We start from the raw sequence: 24,760 nt of genomic DNA, 5'->3' as shown, positions 1-24,760 counted from the left end.
GGGTATAGGAATTTGTACACGAAGATAGTGTATGATCAATAAAGGATCTACCCTTTCCAGTGAAGGAAGAGAATGTTCAATGCTGATCCACTTATGCTGGTTCAGGAATCTCTGGCCAGAGTGAATAAAATTAGAAAGGAGTTTCTAATTTACATTAAATAGAACTAAGCATAGTGAATGGGAAAGCAAATGATTAAATAAGATAGGCTTGACACAAGTTCCATGCCTTGTATTTAATCGTGACATTGCAGGGTAGAAGGAATTGATTGTACGGTAACTACTCACTGAATAGGTTCTTGGTATTCTAAGCAGTGAATTCGTATTATCCGGATAGTCGCGATATGCTGAGAAGTATCCATCACGATGTAGAATAAATATGATTAATTTATTAATTAATCATATTTAATGAATTAGAGAGTTTATATAAATAATGATAAAATCGTTTTATTATTATTTATTTCTACTACCGGCTTAATATTGAACCTACAGGGTCACACCATAAAAGAGAATGATTTAATGTTGGGGGAATTAATTAATAATGGCTGGTAATTATTTATTTGTGAAATAAATAATTAATTAGCAGATTTAATAATTGATTAAATGAGATTTAATTAATTCTTAATATTATTAATTAAGAATTTAATTTTGGAAATTAAATCAAGTGAGAGAATTATTTTTCTAAATTGTTTAGAAAAGGGATTAATGATTAAAAGGTGTTTTAATTATTAGTTAATTGGTTAATAAGAATAATCAATTAAAGGGTTAATAATAATAATAATAATATTTTATGGAAAATTTTTGGCTGAAAATTTTGACTATAAATATACTATTATAAACCCTATTTGCCTCAACCCAAATAATTAACCCTAATTCTAAAGTAGAACAAGAGGGAGGCAACTAATTCTCTCAACCTCTTCCTCCTCCATCAAATTGTACTCTTGGTGGATACCGGTGGAGTGCTTCACACTTGAGCAGCAGCTGCTAGGTATTTCCGTTCATCGTTCTTGGATCGCTATTAAAGACCTCCATCTTTCCATTAACGTAAAGCTTCTTAAGGTAAACATACTGAACTACGAATTAAATATTATTTTTTACATGGATCCTGCGGAGGGTTTCGTTTTTTTTTTTAAGATTTAAAATTATGTTTTCGTTGCGTTTATGTGCTAAAAACCCTTCAATGGCATCAGAGCTACTTGCGAAAAGTTTTTAATTCGTTTATGTGTTTAACTGTTTTCGATATATGAGCATGTACGTGATTCGTCATGATTTGATGTTGATATAATATGCTTATATATGTATGGTTTTGAATATATGATATTCATGTGAGTTGTATAATCATAAGATGATTATGTTTGTTCTAATTATGAGAATCATATTAGATACGGATTCTGAATTGGCTGCTGCAGATTTGCTGAAATCTGGGTATGGTGTCCGATTTACGCAAACAAATATCCTATTCCATAGGTAAACGACTGTCTGAACAAAACTGATAGCAAAAGCTATCAACGACTCGTTTGTAAGGCGTTTGACGTCGTTTACTGCCCATAAACAGTGATTCTTGTTTTTCTGATTTAATTCTAATTTTTCTGATTTTTGTCATATTTTTTTTTATGATTAGATCATGGATAATATGATATGTTAAGATCAGATTATGTGTTTTAACATGCTTTTATGTTTTGTATGAGCATGGTGGATGGTTATGGCCTTTCGACCTTAGTGTAATGGTTTTGGTTTTGGTTTTAAATACGACTTGCATGTCGTCAATCTTTGTAATCATAAATCTCGAATGTAACTCGAGTTATTCTTGTAAGTTCATTAGATTAGTTTTACTTTCAATCTATGTAATGTAATTGAAGACTCAAGAAGGCTATCCAATGGAGGTGATACAAAGAAGAAGACGAGGCATACAAGAAGTCTAAACAAAGAAGAAGACTTATGTAATAAATAGTTGTATTTATTTCCATCACCATATTAGATTGACCTTGATCTTTATCATGAGCTTGATAAAGATCACATAGGATGGGGCCATAACCAAACACATTTACTTTATTACACTTTACATTTACTTGTTTATTTAATTTTATATATGAGATATATGCCTATGTTTACCATGCGATGATAGATTTAGGTGAACTTAAATCAATATAAGGCGTGCTCTAGAAAATCTAGAATAGGAATCGTTTCTTGCCTTAACAATAATATTATGAATACAATCATGAGATTCTTTTGTTTATGAAACACGTAATTAAATATGAATTTTCAATATTGAGAGAAAGGATGATTCTGTCAAAAGCAGATTTCTATCTGTAAGAAAGGGGTATTAAGTGACGCCTCTTGACAATGCTCCCCTCGATCTGGGAATCGTCTGATTATCGATTATTGATATGAAATATTTAATTTAAAAGGAAGAATCTCTTTATAATATGATTATGATTGTAACATAATATAATCCCTCTAAAATTAAATAATATCAAGTAGTAATTGGCCAGACACAACGAGCTTGTGTCGGTCATAGCCTTCCAACATGGTAGAAAGTGGTTCTTATTTTTAAATCATTATCGTTTCGTGCTACAGCCGAGGGCTTTGATTTCGAAATAAGAAATACTTGTCTATTACATAGAGATGTGTACATTGAATTAGAATCTAAAGGTCTTTACGTGCTACAGCCGTGGGCCGTTGGAGACTGATTCAATTGTACGAAATGTTGGGATAGACTTTACTTAGAATATTGAGTTTGTCATGCTACAGCCGTGACTCAATTATTTAAGAGGCTAAAGTTTTATTAGGGAATAACATAAGATGTAATTGACAAGAGTTGTCTGCCTATTGAACATCATATGACGTTTCGTGCTACAGCCGAGGTTGTGTGATGGAATGTAGGATCCCTATTCCCACTAGCATTATGAATGCTTAATTTTCACTTATGGGTTGTATAAGTTAGATAAACTAGTGGGAGCCACTTATAAATAAAGACCCGATTCATATAGTGTCTTGAAATGAAATTGAATATTTGCTAAGTGTTGTTATGTGTTCATCATTTACAGATTTACTATATTTGTTATGTCTTCTGCACTATCACTCCGGAGTATACTAGATGCTCACAAGTTGACTGGTCCTAATTTTGCTGACTGGCTTCGAAACTTGAGAATTGTTCTCAGGGTTGAGAAGCTGGAATATGTGCTTGACTCACCTAAGCCTACTGAACCTACTAGCGATGCACATAATGATGAACATGTTGTGTATCGTAAGTGGATAGATGATGCAAATGTTGTTCAATGCATCATGCTAACTTCCATGAACATTGAACTACAGAAGCAACATGAGCAAATGGATGCTCACACTATCCTTATACATCTACAAGAGTTGTATGATATGGCAGGGAGGATATCTCAATATGAGATATCGAAGCAACTGTTCGGTTGTAGGATGTCTGAGGGATCATCTGTGAATGACCATGTACTTAAGATGATCAATTTGATTGAACGTCTTGGACAACTTGGTTTTGCCATGGATGGGGAGCTGAGCCAAGACTTGGTCTTGACATCACTTCCGAGTTCGTTCTCGCAGTTTGTTGTGAACTTTCACATAAATAAGCTGGATGTCAGCCTGCCTGAACTCCATAACATGTTGAAGACTGCGGAATCGAATTTTCCCCCTAAGAAGTGTTCCGTTCTTCTAATTGGTGAAGGTTCCAATCCTAAGAAAAGGAAGAAGAACCCTTCCAAGAAGAAGAAAGTAGGTGAGAAAAAGCCGGTTCCACCAAAATCTGAAGACTCCAAGAGCAAAGCTGTTTGCTTTCACTATAACAAGGTGGGGCACTGGAAGAGGAACTGCAAAGTTTACCTTGCAGAATTGAAGAAGAAGAAGGGTAGTGAGACTACCGCTTCTGATTCAGGTATGTTCATGATCGAAGTTAATATGTCACTAAGTCAAATTTCTACTTGGGTATTAGATACCGCATGTGGTTCTCATATTTGCAATTCGTTGCAGGGAGTAAGGAGAAGTAGGACTCTTGAAGAAGAGGAGGTGATTCTACGGATGGGAAATGGAGCAAGAGTTGTTGCTGAAGCTGTGGGATCATTTCATTTATATATGCCTACGGGCAAGACTATTGTTTAAAATAATTGTTATTTTGTTCCCTCGATTGTGAGGAATATTATTTCTATTCCACGTTAGACTTGGCTGGATTTTCATTTGTTATTCAGAATAATAAATGTTCAATTCTTAGAGATAACGTTCTTTATGGAAGTGGTATTTTAAACAATGGTCTGTATGTATGTGACGTAGAGCATAATTTACTATAAATTGAACATACTAATAAAAGAAAAAGGGATGATGAAAATCTCACTTTCTTGTGGCACTGTGGACTTGGTCATATTAGTAAAAATAGACTGCGAACATTGCATAAGGAAGGGTTACTTGACCCCTTTGATTTTGAATCATATCCTACATGCGTGTCTTGTCTATTGGGTAAAATGACCAAATCTCCATTTAGTGGACATGGAGAGAGGGCTGCAGATTTGCTAGGATTGGTACACACAGATGTATGTGGACCAATGTCTACGCAAGTCATGGGTGGATTTTCCTACTTCATTGCTTTCATAGATGATCGATCTAGATTCAAATATGTGTATTTGATGAAACACAAGTCTGAAGCCTTTGAAAAGTTCAAAGAATATAAGTATGAAGTGGAGAAACAAACCAAACATAGTATTATAACTCTTCGATCAGATCGAGGTGGTGAATACTTGAATGGAGAGTTTCTATCTTATCTCAAAGAAAATGGTATAGTCTCCTAGTGGACTCCTCCATATACTCCACAGTTGAATGGGGTATCTGAAAGGAGAAATCAAACTTTGTTAGACATGATTCGATCCATGATGAGCTATGCGAATCTTCCAGTATTCACGTGGGGTTATGAATTGGAAACCTCAGCATATTTACTGAATAAGGTGCCTTCCAAATCTATTCCTCAAACTCAATATGAGATATGGAAAGAAAGGAAACCGAGTCTTAAACACGTTAAGATTTGGGGATGTCCAGCTTATATCAAGAAAGTTGACCCAGATAAGCTGGAATCTCGATCTGTAAAATGTAATTTTGTGGGATATCCTAAAGAGACTTTAGGGTATTACTTTTACACCGATCATCGAGTGTTTGTCTCAAGGCATGCTACCTTCTTGGAAAAATAGTTTATCCTTGAAGGAAACAGTGGGAGCAAAATTGAACTTGATGAAGTTCAAGAAGCACAAACTACTACGGATCAAGTGGAAACACCTGTTCAGACTGAACAACCTTCTGTGGAACAGCCCATTCGTAGGTCAGGGAGAGTGTCTACCCAACCTGAGAGGTATTATGGCCTGGTCATTGAGAATGACAATGAGTTGTCAATCATTGATGATGACGACCCTGTGACCTATAATGAGGCTATGAGTAGTGTTGACTCAGATAAATGGCATAGTGCCATGAAATCTGAAATAGAATCTATGTATACCAACCAAGTATGGACTCTGGTTGAGGCGCCTGAATGTGTTAAGCCTATTGGGTGCAAGTGGGTATATAAAAGAAAGATTGGAGCAGATGGGCAGGTGGAGACCTATAAGGCCAGGCTCGTGGCAAAAGGATTCAGACAAAGGCAAGGGATTGACTTTGATGAAACTTTTTCGCATGTAGCCCTGTTAAAATCAATTCGGATTTTGCTTGCGATTGCTGTTTACTACGACTATAAGATCTGGAAAATGGACGTGAAAACGGCCTTCCTCAATGGGAAACTTGAAGAGGAAGTGTATATGACACAGCCAGAGGGTTTTCTTTCCAAGGAAAATGAACACCTAGTGTGTAAGCTGCTGCGAACCATATATGGTTTAAAGCAAGCTTCTCGTAGATGGAACATCCGTTTTGATGAGACAATCAAAGAGTTTGGTTTTATAAAAAACATAGATGAACCATGTGTCTACAAAAAGGTTAGTGGGAGCGCGTTAACATTTCTTGTATTGTATTGAAAGAGGATACGTCAAGAGAGTTGACACACATAACAACGTAGCAGACCCAATCACAAAGCCACTTTCTCAAAGTCACATTGATCGTCATAAAGACAAGATGGGTATTAGATACCAGAGTGATTGGCTTTAGTACAAGTGGGAGATTGAAAGAGATGTGTCCTAAGTCCAATCATTTATGATGATTTAGGAATAACTTTTATGTAATCTGTTTTGATTTCATTGATATTAATAAAAGACTTGTTTTGGTTTTATTGCGGGCTTTATCTATTTAAGTGTTTAAATAAGATATACCATAGTTTAGAGTAAAGCTTTTTATGGATTATGATTAGATTATAATAATGAGACCTAAAAGATGATAACTCTAAACTTAAATATTTCCTGGTCGTAGGATTACTAACTGGTAATTAGTAATCCACTAAGATCGGTACATACTATGTTTGATTCATTATGAAGGATATCTGTTCTCATAGACATTTGAGTGGTGACATTATAGCTAGTATGTAGGTGTTTATTATAGAATAAGTTCACTGAACATGACTCACACAACTGAACAACTGATGGAGTTCACTCACGTGTCAGGAGTTGTTCACACAGTGATAGTTGTACAAGTATCCTTAGACTTGAGGTCATCATAGTCATCTTGTGTACACTGAACTATGCTTTGGTTTAGTTCTTAGTCTCCAGGGACAATTATAAGGGCTCTACTGGGTATAGGAATTTGTACACGAAGATAGTGTATGATCAATAAAGGCTCTACCCCTTCCAGTGAAGGAAGAGAATGTTCAATACTGATCCACTTATGCTAGTTCAGGAATCTCTGGCCAGAGTGAATGAAATTAGAAAGGAGTTTCTAATTTACATTAAATAGAACTAAGCATAGTGAATGGGAAAGCAAATGATTAAATAAGATAGGCTTGACACAAGTTCTATGCCTTGTATTTAATCGTGACATTGCAGGGTAGAAGGAATTGATTGTACGGTAACTACTCACTGAATAGGTTCTTGGTATTCTAAGCAGTGAATTTGTATTATCCAGATAGTCGCGATATGCTGAGAAGTATACTTCACGATGTAGAATAAATATGATTAATTTATTAATTAATCATATTTAATAAATTAGAGAATTTATATAAATAATGATAAAATAGTTTTATTATTATTTATTTCTACTACCGGCTTAATATTGAACCTACAGGGTCACACCATAAAAGAGAATGATTTAATGGTGGAGGAATTAATTAATAATGGCTGGTAATTATTTATTTATGAAATAAATAATTAATTAGCAGATTTAATAATTGATTAAATGAGATTTAATTAATTCTTAATATTATTAATTAAGAATTTAATTTTGGAAATTAAATCAAGTGAGATAATTATTTTTCTAAATTGTTTAGAAAATGGATTAATGATTAAAAGGTGTTTTAATTATTAGTTAATTGGTTAATAAGAATAATCAATTAAAGGGTTAATAATAATAATATTTTATGGAAATTTTTTCCTATAAATATACTATTTTAAACCCCATTTGCCTCAACCCAAATAATTAACCCTAATTCTAAAGTAGAACAAGAGGGAGGCAACTAATTCTCTCAACCTCTTCCTCCTCCATCACATTGTACTCTTGGTGGATACCGGTGGAGTGCTTCACACTTGAGGAGCAGCTGCTAGGGATTTCCATTCATCGTTCTTGGATCGCTATTAAAGACCTCCATCTTTCCATTAACGTAAAGCTTCTTAAGGTAAACATACTGAACTACGAATTAAATATTATTTTTCGCATGGATCCTGCGGAGGGTTTCAGTTTTTTTTAAGATTTAAATTTACGTTTTTGTTGCGTTTATGTGCTAAAAACCCTTCAATGGCATCAGAGCTACTTGCGAAAAGTTTTTAATTCATTTATGTGTTTAATTATTTTCGATATATGAGCATGTACGTGATTCGCCATGATTTGATGTTGATATAATATACTTATATGTATGGTTTTGAATATATGATATTCATGTGAGTTGTATAATCATAAGATGATTATGTAATCTGTATATATACTGAATATATACATGATTTATGTTTGTTCTAATTATGAGAATCATATTAGATACGGATTCTGAATTGGCTGCTGCAGATTTGCTGAAATCTGGGTATGGTGTCCTATTTACGCAAACGAATACCCTATTCCATAGGTAAACGAGCGTCTGAACAAAACTGATAGCAAAAGCTATCAACGACTCGTCTGTAAGGCGTTTGACGTCCTTTACTGCCCGTAAACTGTGATTCTTGTTTTTCTGATTTGATTCTGATTTTTCTGATTTTTGTCATATTTTTTTTTATGATTAGATCATGGATAATATGATATGTTAAGATCAGATTATGTGTTTTAACATGCTTTTATGTGTTGTATGAGCATGGTGGATGGTTATGGCCTTTCGACCTTAGTGTAATGGTTTTGGTTTTAAATACGACTTGCATGTAGTCAATCTTTGTAATCATAAATCTCGAATGTAACTCGAGTTATTCTTGTAAGTTCATTATATTAGTTTTACTTTCAATCTATGTAATGTAATTGAAGACTCAAGAAGGCTATCCAATGGAGGTGATACAAAGAAGAAGACGAGGCATACAAGAAGTCTAAACAAAGAAGAAGACTTATGTAATAAATAGTTGTATTTATTTCCATCACCATATTAGATTGACCTTGATCTTTATCATGAGCTTGATAAAGATCACATAGGATGGGGCCATAACCAAACACATTTACTTTATTACACTATACATTTACTTTTTTATTTAATTTTATATATGAGATATATGCCTATGTTTACCATGCGATGATAGATTTAGGTGAACTTAAATCAATATAAGGCGTGCTCTAGAAAATCTAGAATAGGAATTATTTCTTGCCTTAATAATAATATTATGAATACAATCATGAGATTCTTTTGTTTATGAAACACGTAATTAAATATGAATTTTCAATATTGAGAGAAATGATGATTCTGTCAAAAGCATATTTCTATCTGTAAGAAAGGGGTATTAAGTGACGCCTCTTGACAATGCTCCCCCCGATCTGGGAATCATCTGATTATCGATTATTGATTTGAAATATTTAATTTAAAAGGAAGAATCTCTTTATAATATGATTATGATTGTAACATAATATAATCCCTCTAAAATTAAATAATATCAAGTAGTAATTGGCCAGACACAACGGGCTTGTGTCGGTCATAGCCTTCCAACTTGGTAGAAAGTGGTTCTTATTTTTAAATCATTGTCGTTTCGTGCTACAACCGAGGGCTTTGATTTCGAAATAAGAAATACTTGTCTATTACATAGAGATGTGTACATTGAATTAGAATCTAAAGGTCTTTACGTGCTACAGCCGTGGGCCATTGGAGACTGATTTAATTGTACGAAATGTTGGGTTAGACTTTACTTAGAATATTGAGTTTGTCGTGCTACAGCCGTGACTCAATTATTCAACAGGCTAAAGTTTTATTAGGGAATAATATAAGATGTAATTGACAAGAGTTGTCTGCCTATTGAACATCACATGACGTTTCGTGCTACAGCTGAGGTTGTGTGATGGAATGTAGGAACCCTATTCCCACTAGCATTATGAATGCTTAATTTTCACTTAGGGGTTGTATAAGTTAGATAAACTAGTGGGAGCCACTTATAAATAAAGACCCGATTCATATAGTGTCTTGAAATGAAATTGAATATTTGCTAAGTGTTGTTATGTGTTCATCATTTACAGATTTACTATATTCGTTATGTCTTCTGCACTATCACTCCGGAGTATACTAGATGCTCACAAGTTGACTGGTCCTAATTTTGCTGACTGGCTTCGAAACTTGAGAATTGTTCTCAGGGTTGAGAAGCTGAAATATGTGCTTGACTCACCTAAGCCTACTGAACCTGCTAGCGATGCACATAATGATGAACATGTTATGTATCGTAAGTGGATAGATGATGCAAATGTTGTTCAATGCATCATGCTAACTTCCATGAACATTGAGCTACAGAAGCAACATGAGCATATGGATGCTCACACTATCCTTATGCATCTACAAGAGTTGTATGATGTGGCAGGGAGGATATCTCAATATGAGATATCGAAGGAACTGTTCGGTTGTAGGATGTCTGAGGGATCATCTGTGAATGACCATGTACTTAAGATGATCAATTTGATTGAACGTCTTGGACAACTTGGTTTTGCCATGGATGGGGAGCTGAGCCAAGACTTGGTCTTGCAATCACTTCCGAGTTCGTTCTCGCAGTTTGTTGTGATCTTTCACATAAATAAGCTGGATGTCAGCCTGCCTGAACTCTACAACATGTTGATGACTGCGGGATCGAATTTTCCCCTAAGAAGAGTTCTGTTCTTCTAATTGGTGAAGGTTCCAATCCTAAGAAAAGGAAGAAGAACCCTTCCAAGAAGAAGAAAGTAGGTGAGAAAAAGCCGGTTCCACCAAAATCTGAAGACCCCAAGAGCAAAGCTGTTTGCTTTCACTGTAACAAGGTGGGGCACTGGAAGAGGAACTGCAAGGTTTACCTTGCAGAATTGAAGAAGAAGAAGGGTAGTGAGACTACCGCTTCTGATTCAGGTATATTCATGATCGAAGTTAATATGTCACTAAGTCAAATTTCTACTTGGGTATTAGATACCACCTGTGGATCTCATATTTGCAATTCGTTGCAGGGAGTAAGGAGAAGTAGGACTCTTGAAGAAGAGGAGGTGATTCTACGGATGGGAAATGGAGCAAGAGTTGCTGCTGAAGCTGTAGGATCATTTCATTTACATATGCCTACGGGCAAGACTATTGTTCTAAATAATTAATATTTTGTTCCCTCAATTGTGAGGAATATTATTTCTATTCCACGTTAGACTTGGCTGGATTTTCATTTGTTATTCAGAATAATAAATGTTCAATTCTTATAGTTGGTCAGGCGATTACAAAAGCAACTGAGGTAAAGGTGCGTAAGATCAGACATGCGAAGATAATCAACACGTGTTCATGTCATTTGCTTTTGACACATTTGAATTCTCAGCTTTTGATGTTATTCAGTTATGAGGAGAGCGTAAAAGATAATGAATAAAACTGTTATAACTACAGGCTCAACATAATTTATTTCCGTAAAATAAAATTTGTTATTGGACGAGGTACTATGGTACAATTTATTGTTCGCTTCACCCGTAAAAAAATGGATGTATTTATAGAGAGAGATTAAAAAATATATGAGCTAGTTATCATTAGCACCGTTGTAACCCATAAAATCTCAATCAACACCTCTATACCGCCTGAATCCTTGACCAAACGAAAGTCAAACACGAATCCACTCGAGTTAACCCGACCTCAACACTTTCTTCCCCTTTATACCCTTCCACATCACCTCCATCCCAACACAATCACCCCCCAAAACCAAGGGCAAAATAGTCAATTTACCTCAAAAGCCAACACATCTCCGATCATAACACTGGGCGCCTCGTCTCTCATGGCACCTCCAACTTGAATTCACACAGATCTCTCAATTCTTCGATTCTCAATTCAATCCACATATACATACAATCAGGTAAATATAGACATACACGCCTCGTATACGTATACGTATATGTATCGTATTCAATTCGTTTAATTGAGTTGAAGTATTCATAATTTGTTTGATTCAATTCATGTTTTTAGGGTTTTAGTTAGTTAATTCACGTGCTTATACATGTATGTATCTATAATTATGTGTATTGTGTTGAGCTGAAGCTGAATTTTGCTTTGTTACGACGTTGATTTGATTTCTAGGGTTTTGTTTTCGATAACGATGAATTTTTGTTTGATTTTGTGATTCAGCTGAAATTGAGGTTATAAGTATGTAATCGGAGTTGAAATTGGCGGAGTGAGTAGGTTTATGTTTACGGATTGGTTGTTCGGTTTTGGATGAATGCAGAGAGGCTAGATGTGTTGATTTGTAGTGGGATTGTTCGATAAATAGGGATCAGTATGTTTATTGAGGTGAATTGAACTAGACATTAGCGTAGAATTGAAAAGGAAAGGATGTTGATAGATATGATTGAGAATGATTTCTGAGTGCTGTTTATTTAATGTTTTAACTGTATGTGTAGCTGGTTTTATTGTATAATTAACTGTCTTTGCTATTTGCTTATTGAACTTTAATTGGCGACAGTGTGCTTTCTTATGTAGGAATGATGTTTAGGTTTGATCTTAATATAAATTAGAATATCTGGGATTTTATTAGTAAGACACTGGTGAGAATTAGACAATGATTAATTTTGTTTGGATTTTTGTATTGTTCACGTATTGGATTACTTCAGATTAATAGGATTCGTTAGTCTTGATAAGAGAACTTTTGGCAAAGTTTTTGTAATTCAGTAGGCTTAATATCATAAACTCTGTAGGAAGATCTAGTACAAGTTTTCTTCCATTTATAGTAGGTTTACATGGACAAATCCATTTTTAAGGATTTATGGTTTTTTGATAAATAATATTTAAATTCATCCAAGGACCTATTAGTATGTGCATATCTTATATTGAGTTCTCCATCTTGAACATCTCGCTTGACCTTTGTATACATTTGTGACATCATCTGAGGTAAGTTATGCAGCACTATATAGATCTTCTCTAAATTATGCACCAGTTGTTTGTATCTTTCTCGCGGGCTTGTATGATTTTTGTTTTATATGGTAACGTAGGTCCTGACACAAGCTTAGAATTCTAGTGTCATTATAGTTCAAGTGAAGAAAGAGTTAACCAAGGGTGGGTAGATAACCCACAAAGGAAGGCCAACTGGGAAAAAAAATTCAAGGTTGGTTCCTACATAAAATACCAATAAACTTACGAAGCTTCCAAGATTGTGTAGAAGTGTAGACATTTGACTTTCAGTCTGTTGCTCTTATAGAGCCATTTCGTTTTTCAGAAAATTTTGGCTTCACTCTTGAATTTGTAATTATGCAGGTGCGATTAGGGGGTTGCTGTTGATAAAGGTTTAGCATTACTATGGTGCCATGCACAATTGCTTTCATCTGGTCTTCAGCACAGTGAAGGCTTGGAAACCGATGCAATGGCGACATCTAATAAATTCGATCTGTCTTCTGCTAGTCCGGATAGGCCTTTGTATGCCTCTGGCCAGCGTGGATCCTACATGGCAGCTTCCTTTGTTAGATCAAGCAGCTTTCGTGAGAATGTGGAGAATCCTATTTTATCAGCTCTTCCAAGTATGTCAAGAAGCACCTCGTCTGTAACTCAAGGAGATGTTATGAGCTTCTTACAATGCTTGAGGTTCGATCCAAAAGCAATAATCGTGGATCACAAATTAAATCGGCAAGGGGAGTTCAAGCGGTTTGCTGGACTTGCTATTGGCATTCAACCAGATGAATCCCCATCTAGTTCTACAAAAAGCAAAGTAGCTTCCGTTTCGCCTGAGGAACTAAAAAGGTTCAGGATTGGTTTGCGTGAAAGCTCAATTAAAGCCAGGTAAATATTTCAGCTCTTTTTTTTGAATGAATGATGAATTTCAGTCTATGAAAGTGCAGCATGTTATATATTCAGGGAGCGTGTGAAGATCTTCAATGAAGGGTTATTGGTGGTCAACAAGTGTTTTCCTAGCATACCATCAAGGAAACGGTCCCGACCTGACGTACTATCTGGCGAGCGGCCCAGTGCATTATTTGCAAGTGATCGTTCAGCTGTGGGGGCTGGTGCAGGTAAATTGGGCCCACAGAGCCATGCCCTGCCCAGTGGTTTTGAACTTGATCAACAAAAGCCAGAAGAAAGGTCCAAGAATGTTATTCCAAGTAAACGAACCAGAACATCCATGGTGGATCCCAGGGTTTGTTTGTTGAACTTTTTGTTTATTCTTTGCTTTATTGGTTGCAAGTCAATTATTCTTGTACCATTGTTAATTTGTTGTTGAAATAATGTCAGTAGATAGTTGCTACCTCGATGCCATTTTAAACTTCCATCTTGATTTGTGAGGGCTTACGATTTTTTCTTTAGTGTTAAGTGCAATGTACACTTCTTTAGGTATTGTTCATACATAAACTTATTGGTTTCAGTTGATTTGCAAACTGTTGATATAAGAAATATTCTTTTTAAGCTTGTTTTGTTGATGGTAATAGTGTTCCTTTTCCTTAAGCTAAAAGTTTATGTCTTTTACACTATTGTAGGCTGTTTTACAAGGTTGTACTATTGTCCTTGTGTATATAAGACATGTTTACTTGGTAAAGCTATTGAAGAAGTGCTTGTTTTTTTCCAAGAAATATATCTTATGAGTTGCAGGAGACAAATTAATATATTAATTGCATCTTTCACTAGCTTTGAGAAAGTAGTAAACTGTATGGTCTTTCTGACTTGTTTTTTATTTGTTAATTACATTATTTTTTTTCCTGCATTGGAGCTGTCTTTTCATATTTTTTTAAGAATCTTGTACCAGATAGTTGATTTCTTTTCCCCTTGGTCATAGTAAATTTGTATCAATTTGCTTATTAAGGCCTGACTTTAATTCTCTGATAGATTGATGTTCGGCCAAGTACTCCTGCAAGGACACCTGGAACTGCTGATAGGGATAATAAAGAGGGGTTGAGATTTTCAAGTAATAGCATAGGTCAAGCTGATGATCAGAATTTAGCTATTGGTGGCGATGGTTGGGAGAAGTCTAAAATGAAGAAGAAACGTTCTGTTATAAAGGCAGAAATGGCTCCAAGCTCACCAGCATCAAAAGCTGTTGATGGGTACAGGGAACCAAAACAAGGAGCTCTCCCAAGACTCCTTTCTGATGGTCGCCCTAGATCAAGTGATTCATATGCTTACAGGTACTCGTACAAAATCTATGGACTTCATCTAAACTTGAAAGTTTGAAACTTTTAGAGATAGAATGTGTTTGAAACCGTTACATCAGTTGAACTGAAATTATACATTCATAAAATGTAGCAGTCTTATTGCTAATAATATTTGGTGAAGCTGTTTAGGTTTAGGCAAATTTTCCATTTTTAGTTGACATATATCTTAACCCATTTCATTTCCAGTAAATTTTAATATATTTCTAATTAATACCAATTTTTACCCTCTATATAAATTTGAGATGGGCAGGACTGATTAGGTGTTTTAGGAGATGCTACTTTCTCGAGCATCAAGATTAGTATAGATATGATTTTAGTTGCAATTGTTGGACAATATGTATAGTAATATAGCATAATAGCTTTACTCTTTACAACTCTATATTTTTCGGGAGAGTGATGGGGATGCTGCTTTCCACGTTTTGAATGAAGGAAATGAAGAGTTTACTATCTATAAACTACTTTTGCTACCTTTACATTATTATTTGACTGTCCGTTGCCTTTTTAAGATCCCCTCGGCCACTTCTTGTTTCCATGAATAGACTGAAAGAGTAATAGACACACCGTGAATCTATATGTAGATCAAAACATCGTGCTGTCTGTTACCGGGGTTCATATAAGTAGAGTTACTTTTACCCTATGTCATATAAACTGAAGCATATTAGTGATTATGATGCATACAGTAGTATCATTCGTGTTACCTGGACTCAGCTCGAAGTGTTTAAGATGGAATTGCGTCCAAGTGTCGGACCAGACATTCTTTTAGAAATGATACCAATTTTTGTCTTAAAATAAGTGTACTAATGTCCAAACCCATATCCAGGTGACGAGTGTCCAACAGGGTACTTGGGGAAAATTGAAGAGTCGGTTTCCTTTAAGACCCTAACTTTGAAATCTGCATTGGACAGAAATGGGTCTGGTTTTTATATGTTTTGGTTTCTATATTTTTTCTGGATAGTTCTGACTTCTGACTATATAAACAATCATGATGTAGAATGATTCGTGTTACCTATCTATTTATTATGGAAATATTGGATCGTTTATAGAGAGTATAGACAGAAGTTGGAGAGAAAATGCAAACGTGTTATACTCTGTGTTATGTACTGCAAATTGAGGCTACTTATCCTTAGGCGGCAAATTTTGTAGTGAAGGCATATGAGGAATCATATAGTAGTACCTACACTTGCTACATAGGTTTTTACTATGCAAGTCAAATATGGGATTATATCCCCTCATACTGTAATATGCACATGTTTTTGTGCAAAGATCCTGATATCATGTACATCCTAATGCAGGCCAGGAGGTGCTAACGGAATTGTTGTTGTAAAGGCCGATGTAACCTCCCAGGCACAGCAGACTAGCATGGGCATGCGTTCTGCTGTCCCCAGGTCTGAGCAGGATAATAGTCTTCCCCTCCAGGATAGAAGAGACCATACTGTCAATTCAGACAAGGAAAGGGTTAATCCTAGAGTTATTAACAAGTAAGGAAAAAGCTGATGCTTGCTTTGCTATACTTGTTGTTTAAAGACTTTCACATTAAAGCTATAAGAGTGGCCATTAGCTTTGCTGTTTATACTTTTTATTTTATTTTTTCTTATTGTTTCGTTCTGCAAATTCAGTTTCAGTTCATTTAACATGTTTGCACTATTTCTCCGCTGATTCAGGGCTAATACACGGGAGGAATTCAGTTCGGGCAGTCCTACATCAAGTGCAAAACTGAATGCTGCTCCTCGTGCTCCACGGTCAAGTTCAGGTATTGTTCCGAAGCTCTCTCCAGTTATTCAGAGGGCAACTGCTGCTAAAGACTGGGAGGTTTCTCATTGTACAAGCAAGAATTCGGTTCCAGTCGGGGCTAGTAATCGTAAAAGAACACCGTCTGCACAGGCGTCATCACCTCCAGTTGCTCAATGGGCAAGCCACCGGCCTCAAAAGATGTCTCGCACAGCAAGAAGGACAAATCTTGTCCCTATCATTCCAAGTAATGAGGAAACTACTTCCTTAGATACCATATCTGATGTTGCAGGCAGTGAAAATGGATTAGGCTTTCCAAGGCGCGTTTCTGGCAATTCTCCGCAGCAGGTTAAACTAAAAGGGGAAGTTTTACCAACTGCCACATTAGAAAGTGAGGAATCTGGAGCAGCTGAAACTAAATCTAGTAAAAGCAAAAAATCGGATGAGTTAGATGATAAATCAGGCAAGAAAATTCAGAAACTATCACCTCTTCTCCTACCACCAAGGAAAAATAAGGTAGCTAGTAGGGAGGATCTTGGAGATGGCGTACGTAGGCAAGGGAGAACTGGGAGAGGTTTCACGTCGACAAGGTCACTTGCTCCATTAACTGAAAAATATGGAAATATGGGAACTGCGAAGCAGCTTAGAAGTGCTAAACTTGGTTTCGATAAGACTGAAAGGTCGAGTTGTTTTGTCTTTTTTGAGTTTTTCTAGTGTTTGGGTAATTAAATAGCTACCCTGTATTCTATTCGCTGGGGGCAATGACTGACGCCTTGTTGTCTAATAAATGTTCTCAGTAAAGCAGGCCGACCGCCAACTAGGAAACTCTCGGACCGCAAGGCTTATACACGTCAGAAGCATACCACAGTGAATGCGGCAGCAGATTTTCTCGGTACTTCTATTCAAATCTTTCAGGAATAACTTTGTAATTCGTGTTTATCTCTAATATATTAAAACTCGTTGTTTTTACCAGTTGGTTCAGATGATGGGCATGAAGAGCTATTGGCTGCTGCAAATGCTGTTTCTAATCCTGGTATGTTATAGTCATTTGGTTACATTTCAAAGAGGAATTCTAATATTTTACAGTTATTTATATATTAATATTAATGCAGCTCACGCCTTGTCAAGTTCGTTTTGGCGGCAGATGGAGCCATTATTTGGATTTGTATCTGATGGGAACATGACATTTTTGAAGGAGCAGGTATTTTCTGTATCCATCCGCACATATGAATAAAATAGACTTCTTGTCTGTTGGGCAAGTTTCTGGAAAATTATGATATACCATAGGAGAGTGAACTCATGGAAGGAAACCCGTTAGAGTGCAAAGCAAACTCTGGGAAGGGAATTGTTCACCAAGCTGATCCACCCTATAGTTTGCATATAGTTGGTTTCCATCGCTGTTAGACATTTCAGTGTTTCCATTAATTCTCTCCATTATGTTTACCTTATTTTCAGATAGGATAGGATGTAAGTGTAGTATGGGAGTCTGAGTCCTTTCATTGTTGTTACGGGAAACATGATCGTCTAGCACTCCACTCCAAAACTAAATCGGGGAGCAAAAGATCTATTCTTTATGTTATATTATTATTTTCTTTCTTGAATATTTGTTATAAATACTCATAAAAATAATTGGAGCAGATTTATTGGAAGTGTAACTGCTTTTTTTAATATAGAATAATTAAAATTCAGCGCGTCACTCTTGTGTGCCAATTGTTGGGTCACCCACATGTACCCAATTACGAAACCACATCCGAGCCTAGTAGTTTCGAACTGAAAATTCGATGTATGGATCCATACTCGTTTCTGGCTCTCACAGGTCTCAACTGAGTCCCGGGCAACGTACCTTTATCAGAAAGACATGTTATGTAGATTGCATTTTGATGGATTCTACATGCTTCCATATTGTTGGACTGAAGTAACAGAACTTTCCTCTTAGTGTACTAGTTCATTAGGTAATTTTTCTGTTACGCGGAATAAAGTCTGGAGAAATCGGGAAAAAAGAATACATTTACTTGTTTCACTGATATGACTCTGGTCATTTCTTTGTTAAAGATGTTCTTGCCTCTTCCTGTTGTTTTATGGATCACTTAATTTCTTCAATATTTTAACTAAATTTGATTTATGACTTGAGATGGAACCCTTGCCTTTTGAGAGTTTTTGCTTAGATCATGCTAATTTGTCTATATCGCGCCCTTACAGCGAGATGGAGATTCCATTCCATCAACACCAAATGCAGCACCGTTAGGTAGCAGAGGATTTGGCATGTTTAAACGTGCAGGAGACATGTATGATACAAACCGCCCAGAGCTTAGCCCAGAAGATGCAGCCACAGGAACAGGGATGTCTAGCGAAATTTCCCTTTGCCAAATACTTCTTTCTGCTTTGATTACAGAGGATGTAGATGAAGAGCATAGTGGTAGCGGAAATGAAGAAATGGAATTCAATATACATGAATCCGAATTTGAGCCAGATGGACAGATAGAAGCTGGTTATTACAATAACGGCTCGATAAAAAGCTTTGAGCTTTCTGGACGTAACGGTTGTAACGGATATAAAATAAATTCTTGTCGATCTTATGATGATATGGAGCATGATGTAGCAGATAAGAACACATTGTCGAGGCATGACATGTGGAGTTCATCTGGCTTCGATCTTTCCCAAAATGGTTTTCATCCTGACCATTCAGTTGTACCTGTCTTTTCTTGTTCTGACGTTCAGTATAACAAAATGTCCTTCAATGAAAGAGCAGTACTAGAGATCCAGAGTATTGGACTTTCCCCTGAAAGAGTGGTAAGTGGTTATTTTTGTGATTCTTTTTTAACTTCTAAACGTGAAATTGTCACCTTTTTTATGAAGATATGATTCTTGTTTATGTATATCTTATTGTTCTTGTTTTTTCCTTCCAGCCTGATTTAGTGCAAACGGGCGAGGAAGAAATTACCCGTGATATCAGTCTACTTGAAGACAAGTACCATGACCAGGTAACTAATGACCCGTAAATTAAAAAAGTTTTTAAGTCAAATTGTCACCGAGTTGTCTAAGATTTTCGTCTTGAGGCCAGGTAAAAGCAAATTAGATACGTAACTAACAGGCTGCTGCCACAACTTCACATTATACTATTCTGATATAAATTATCAAACCTGACTGCTTCACTGGGAAAATCCATCTGAAGCAGTGCAAGTAAATTGAGAAACTTTCATGAAAATTGGATTGCAAATTGTCATTTTAAGAATAGGTTCACAATCACATGCTTATAATAGAATATGAAATAAGTATTAAAATATTGTCAGTAACCTTTGATCTTCTTTGGCGGCTGTCCGTGTATCTATCATTGCTGGCCTTTAAATTAAATGCAGCCTTGTTCTCAATATCAATTTACAAATGGGAGAACTATGTTGACTTATCACAAGATATATATGAGAAAGAAATATGTGAACCCCACTATTTGGTGCTGGGCAAGGAAATAGAGTTAACACGAATATTTTCAATTATTTTGAAGAATTTAAGTTAATTGTAATTTATTTTGGGTAGGTTTATTGAGTCCGGAGACTGAGTTACTAATGTACCCTGGATTTATAACATTAGTCAAAATATTATGGTATTAGATTCATACAAGTTGTTTCCATCATTAATTGTGATGGTAGGTAAATATTGGAAATTAGGTATCAATTAGTTTTAGTCTCATTTATAGGATTTCACATGTGTTCCGAGTATCAGGATCTTTGCACAAATCTGTGTACCCTCCTGAGTTAAATCATATTTGGTTGTACTAAACTGTGGTGCTCTAACTTTGGGCTCTTACTGTTTGGACATGTACTTGCGACATTTGCTCATATCTTGTTTTGCATCAACCACGTGGTTGAGGAAAAATATATGCTAGAATATAAGAATATGTCATGGCTCCATTGTTTGTCGGAAAATAACTTCTGAAAAACAGTTTTTGGGAATGTTTTTGCAGATGATGATGAATTCCCATAGAATATTAGTTTGGAAAACAATCTTCAAGAATTTTTTAGGAAATGATTTCGAGGAAATATTGTCCGTGATTTGGCTCATGAAATAGTATATGAAAATTAGTAAAAAACAGTTTTTCTCTTTTGTGAAGGGGAAGACATTTTTTAGGAACTCGTAATTTTTTAAATGAATTTCTTCTAGAAAATATTTTATTTTCGTGAAACCAAAAAAAACGCAAGAAATCAGGAAAATATTTTCCAGAAATCAAACAAAATGCAGGATAATAAAAAATTCAGGAATTGTTTTTCTAAAGCTACACAAATGCGGGAAAATTAGTAAAACATTTGTTGTGAAACAAAGGAAGCCTAAATCGGAGGTTTCCTTTCCAACATTATTTTTTATAAACTAATTTACTTGTGCAAATGCTGCAAACTCACCATATAGCCTTTTATTCTGGTCCTTGCCATTTTTTGCTCCTAGTAATTCATTAAGTAGTTTACATCAACATAGAGGCAACGTATTGACTCCTTACCAATGATTAGAGGTTGATTTTAGATGCACTATCAAGATTTGTCACATGAAGGGGCTAGCTTCTGCCTCCGGTATTGCGTCTTCACTATTGTACTTGTGTAACCCAAAATTGTTGACTTCTGTTCTAATTTATAAAGCTTCCAACTACGGGAAGTACTTACTGTTGATTTGTCTCTCCATGTCTGAACAATTTCTGCCACTGTTGATTTGTCTCTCCATGTCTGAACAATTTCTGCCACTATACATTTATTTCTTGTAGTGTCTTTTAATTGTAGTTAATCCTACAGGTTTGCAGAAAGAAGGAGATGCTCGATAAACTCTTTAATTCTGCAACGAAAGCAAGAGAGCTGCAAGAGAAGTATTAATGAATCTTCTTTCTATTTAATATATCATCTTTTTATATTTTTCATCTTAATTGTGTACACATTAAGGCTCCGCGACTAAAAACTTTGATGTTAAATAGGGGGTTTCAACAAGCTGCTCTTGACAAACTTGTTGGAATGGCTTATCAGAAATACATGGTAACTCGAGCACTTTTACTCCTATCTCATCATTTATGTCCTAATCTAAATTATCTCAGGGCATACATTTTTCTTGAGCCTTCTATGCTTGATAGGTCAGAAAAAGCCAATGGGGATGTTTTGATTAAATTTGGCGAGGAAGTAGTTATTTATGATTCACAAAAATAATACAAGAACAAAAAACCGGGCAACTTGATTCAACAAGTGTTACTAAGATTAGTAAAAAATCAATGAATTTTATCTCAATGAGATCTCAAAGACAAAGTGCCTTAAATATTTTCCGGTAGCATATGTTGATATCTTAATCAATGGTTATGTATGTAAAATATTGCCAATTCCCATATATGTTATGTATTTATGTGTGTGATTCTGAACTACGATGAGAAGCGGATAATTTCAGATCTAGCTTGTATGAAATTAATGAAGCACTGTTAATGCTTGGAAAAATCGTAGATAGTGTTCTTGTATGTGCTGTTTTTATGAAACTGCGTTTAATTGCTGTTTACATTTAATCGCCAAGTATGTAGAATTGTGACTTCAATAATTTGGATTTATAGGTAGATTTGTCACCAAAGTTTTATCTATGGTTGTAAAAAGCTTTTGTAACATGATTTGAAAGTCTAAACTGAATATATGTGAAACAACTAAATCCTACTATGTTGATTCCGATCACTCTCTTACCAACACCGAATTAAGAAAAACCACTTCTCTTATGCAGTGCATCTTACTTTCCCTTTTCGATCATCTAATGATTGCTTACCTTTGGTTACTCTACTCAGCCTGTTGCTTTACCTTTGACCAGTAAAGTGTGCTTTATTGCAAACCACATTTCTATCTTTGCCTGTGCTGTCGTGGGTGATTTTGATTTAGGTAAATTTGTGCCTTACAATGCTCAATATGCTATAGACATGTACATAGAGAGAGACTAGCTGATGAACACATTTTGAAATCAAGCAACCGACCTCTTTTTTGTTTTGCTGGTTGTTTACAGTATGAATCACTTGGGGCTACAATGTTATTCCTGTGTCGTAGGGAAAGAAGAAACAACCTAGTACTTAACCTGTTTGATATAGGCTGGAATGCATTGTGAATATTGTATCTGAATATATATATATATATATTTATTTATTTTTTTTAATTTCGCTTTTGTATGGGCAAACACATTAATTTTTTTCATTTGACAGAGTTGTTGGGGCCCAAATGCACCTGGTGGGAAGAGTGCCAGCGGAAAAATGGCCAAGCAAGCTGCTTTAGCATTTGTTAAACGGACACTGGATCGGTGCCAGCAATTTGAAATTACGGGCAACAGCTGCTTCAGCGAGCCCTTATTCAGGGAAATGTTCCTATCTAGGCTGTCCCAGTTTAGTGATGCTCAACAATTAGCTGCTAGCACAGATGGTGAATCTGGAAAATTTAATTGCATTGATGGTAGAATTTCAGGTAATGCTTCTTATCCATTAACCAAATCTACAAGTTTCGTTACACCAAGAAATTCTTGGATGTGTTGTCAAAAACAAAAAAAAAATCCTGTGTAGACTTTAACATTAGAGTTTGTAATTTACATATGTTTTCGCGCTCTTGTAGGGGTACACTCGCAACAAAGTCCTTCATTAAGCAACAATGATATGTATTCCTTTGGTCCACTCTCATCAATGAACAGCCCAGCCGAGAGAACTATCGGAAATGAAGATACATGGTCTAATAGAGTTAAAGAGAGGGAGTTGCTACTTGATGATGTTGTCGGGGGTGTTGTTAGAACGTCCCTTTCAAGTAGTGCCAAGGGAAAGAGGAGTGATAGGGACAGAGAAGGGAAGGGGAATAGCAGAGAATTTTCATCGAGAAACGGAACCACCAAACTTGGTCGGCCAACATCTGGTAGTGCCAAGGGAGAGAGGAAATACAAGTCAAAGCCTAAACAGAAAACCACTCAACTATCTGCAGTTAATGGGCTTATTGCGAAAGTTTCGGAGCAACCAAAAACAGGATCGTCTTCAATGCCAAACCCAGGCGGGATGCGAAGTAGTAATGACAAGGAAAAGAATAACTTTAACATGGATATGCTGGCCACCTCCGAGGCCATTGATTTGTCAAACATGGATGCACTGGATGTTCCTGTTGATCTTGGTGATCAAGGGGAGGACATTGATTCATGGTTTGGTATTGATGATGATGGTGGGTTGCAAGATAATGATTTTATGGGCCTTGAGATTCCAATGGATGATTTATCAGAATTAAACATGATGGTGTGAAGGTTCTATTGTTGTAAAGTCCAGTTCATAGTACACATTTACAGAGGAGACAGTTTACAGAGGAGTTATTCCTGCTCTTGTAAATTGTAAGAAGTGACCATGTACACAGGTCATATTACTTCACAGTCTACAATTAGGCTATAGATTCTTTCAGGAACACCACATGAGTTCTTTTCTATTGAGCCCGTCGGATCTTTTCGATTTCGCTCTGTATAAGTCTCTCCAGCTGTACAGATAAGTTGTTGAAGACAAGCTAGAATGTCCTAGTCATTGTATCTTAGAAAACACTGTACTCGGGTTGTAGGGCAAAATGCAGTTTGTACATATATTTCTATTCAAAGTATTTAAAAATAAGTATTATGAAGGCAATTTTTTAGCTGTAGTTTTTCATATATTATATATTAATGATTACATGTGGTACTAGAAGTCTAGAATTCTGAAGGTCCAAGTATATTCATCTTTCTCATAAAAGTTGTGCACCAATATCTGGCCCATAGAAGTTGTGCACCAATGTTGGGCGAGAAAGTATATGAGGGTTTGTTTAAGTATTTTTTTTTTTTTGGTCAAAAAGAGTTTGTTCTGTCGCCAACAGATAGTCATATTTGTCAACAAAAATATAAATATAATAACATAGAATGCATTGATCTAATTCTACAAATTACGTGATAAATTAAATAATTATTTATAATTTCTAGATATACAAACAAATGTACTTCGAATATTTTTTAACTTAATCTTTATATTACTAAATAATTTTAATATTAATCCACTAAGGATAAAATTATGTACAATTCAACAAAATATAAAACATTAATACACATACATTTTTAAGTAAGCATCTTTAAAATTTGTGATTAGCTGCCCATCATATACACATGCAAGTTTATATTGCGTATCCCTGATGGTAGTCAATATCCATAAGCATTT

At 35.6% G+C, this 24,760-nt stretch overlaps 1 protein-coding gene across 5 annotated transcripts; it reads left to right on the top strand.

Moving 5' to 3' along the window:
- The first annotated feature begins 11,306 nt into the window (after positions 1-11,306).
- Positions 11,307-24,209, top strand: LOC141689122 (uncharacterized). Of its 5 annotated transcripts, none has more exons than XM_074493306.1 (16): positions 11,308-11,576; positions 12,732-12,818; positions 12,968-13,486; positions 13,562-13,841; positions 14,525-14,823; positions 16,143-16,328; positions 16,512-17,258; positions 17,376-17,470; positions 17,552-17,611; positions 17,691-17,779; positions 18,778-19,368; positions 19,485-19,559; positions 21,351-21,421; positions 21,527-21,584; positions 22,769-23,024; positions 23,169-24,209. In XM_074493306.1, exons 3-16 carry the CDS (start codon positions 13,074-13,076, stop codon positions 23,831-23,833), a joined length of 3,885 nt encoding a protein of 1,294 aa, XP_074349407.1. In that variant the 5' UTR covers positions 11,308-11,576; positions 12,732-12,818; positions 12,968-13,073; the 3' UTR covers positions 23,834-24,209. The 5 variants fall into 5 exon arrangements, with proteins under 5 accessions (XP_074349410.1, XP_074349407.1, XP_074349408.1 ...); XM_074493307.1 differs by having other exon boundaries at positions 12,724-12,818; XM_074493305.1 differs by having other exon boundaries at positions 12,706-12,818.
- Positions 24,210-24,760: the final 551 nt, after the last annotated feature.

Source organism: Apium graveolens, chromosome 10, assembly GCF_009905375.1.
Source record: "Apium graveolens cultivar Ventura chromosome 10, ASM990537v1, whole genome shotgun sequence".
In the NCBI taxonomy this organism is placed as follows: domain Eukaryota; kingdom Viridiplantae; phylum Streptophyta; class Magnoliopsida; order Apiales; family Apiaceae; genus Apium; species Apium graveolens.
Note: the sequence above shows the minus strand (reverse complement) of the source record. Positions and strands in the feature narration are given on the sequence as shown.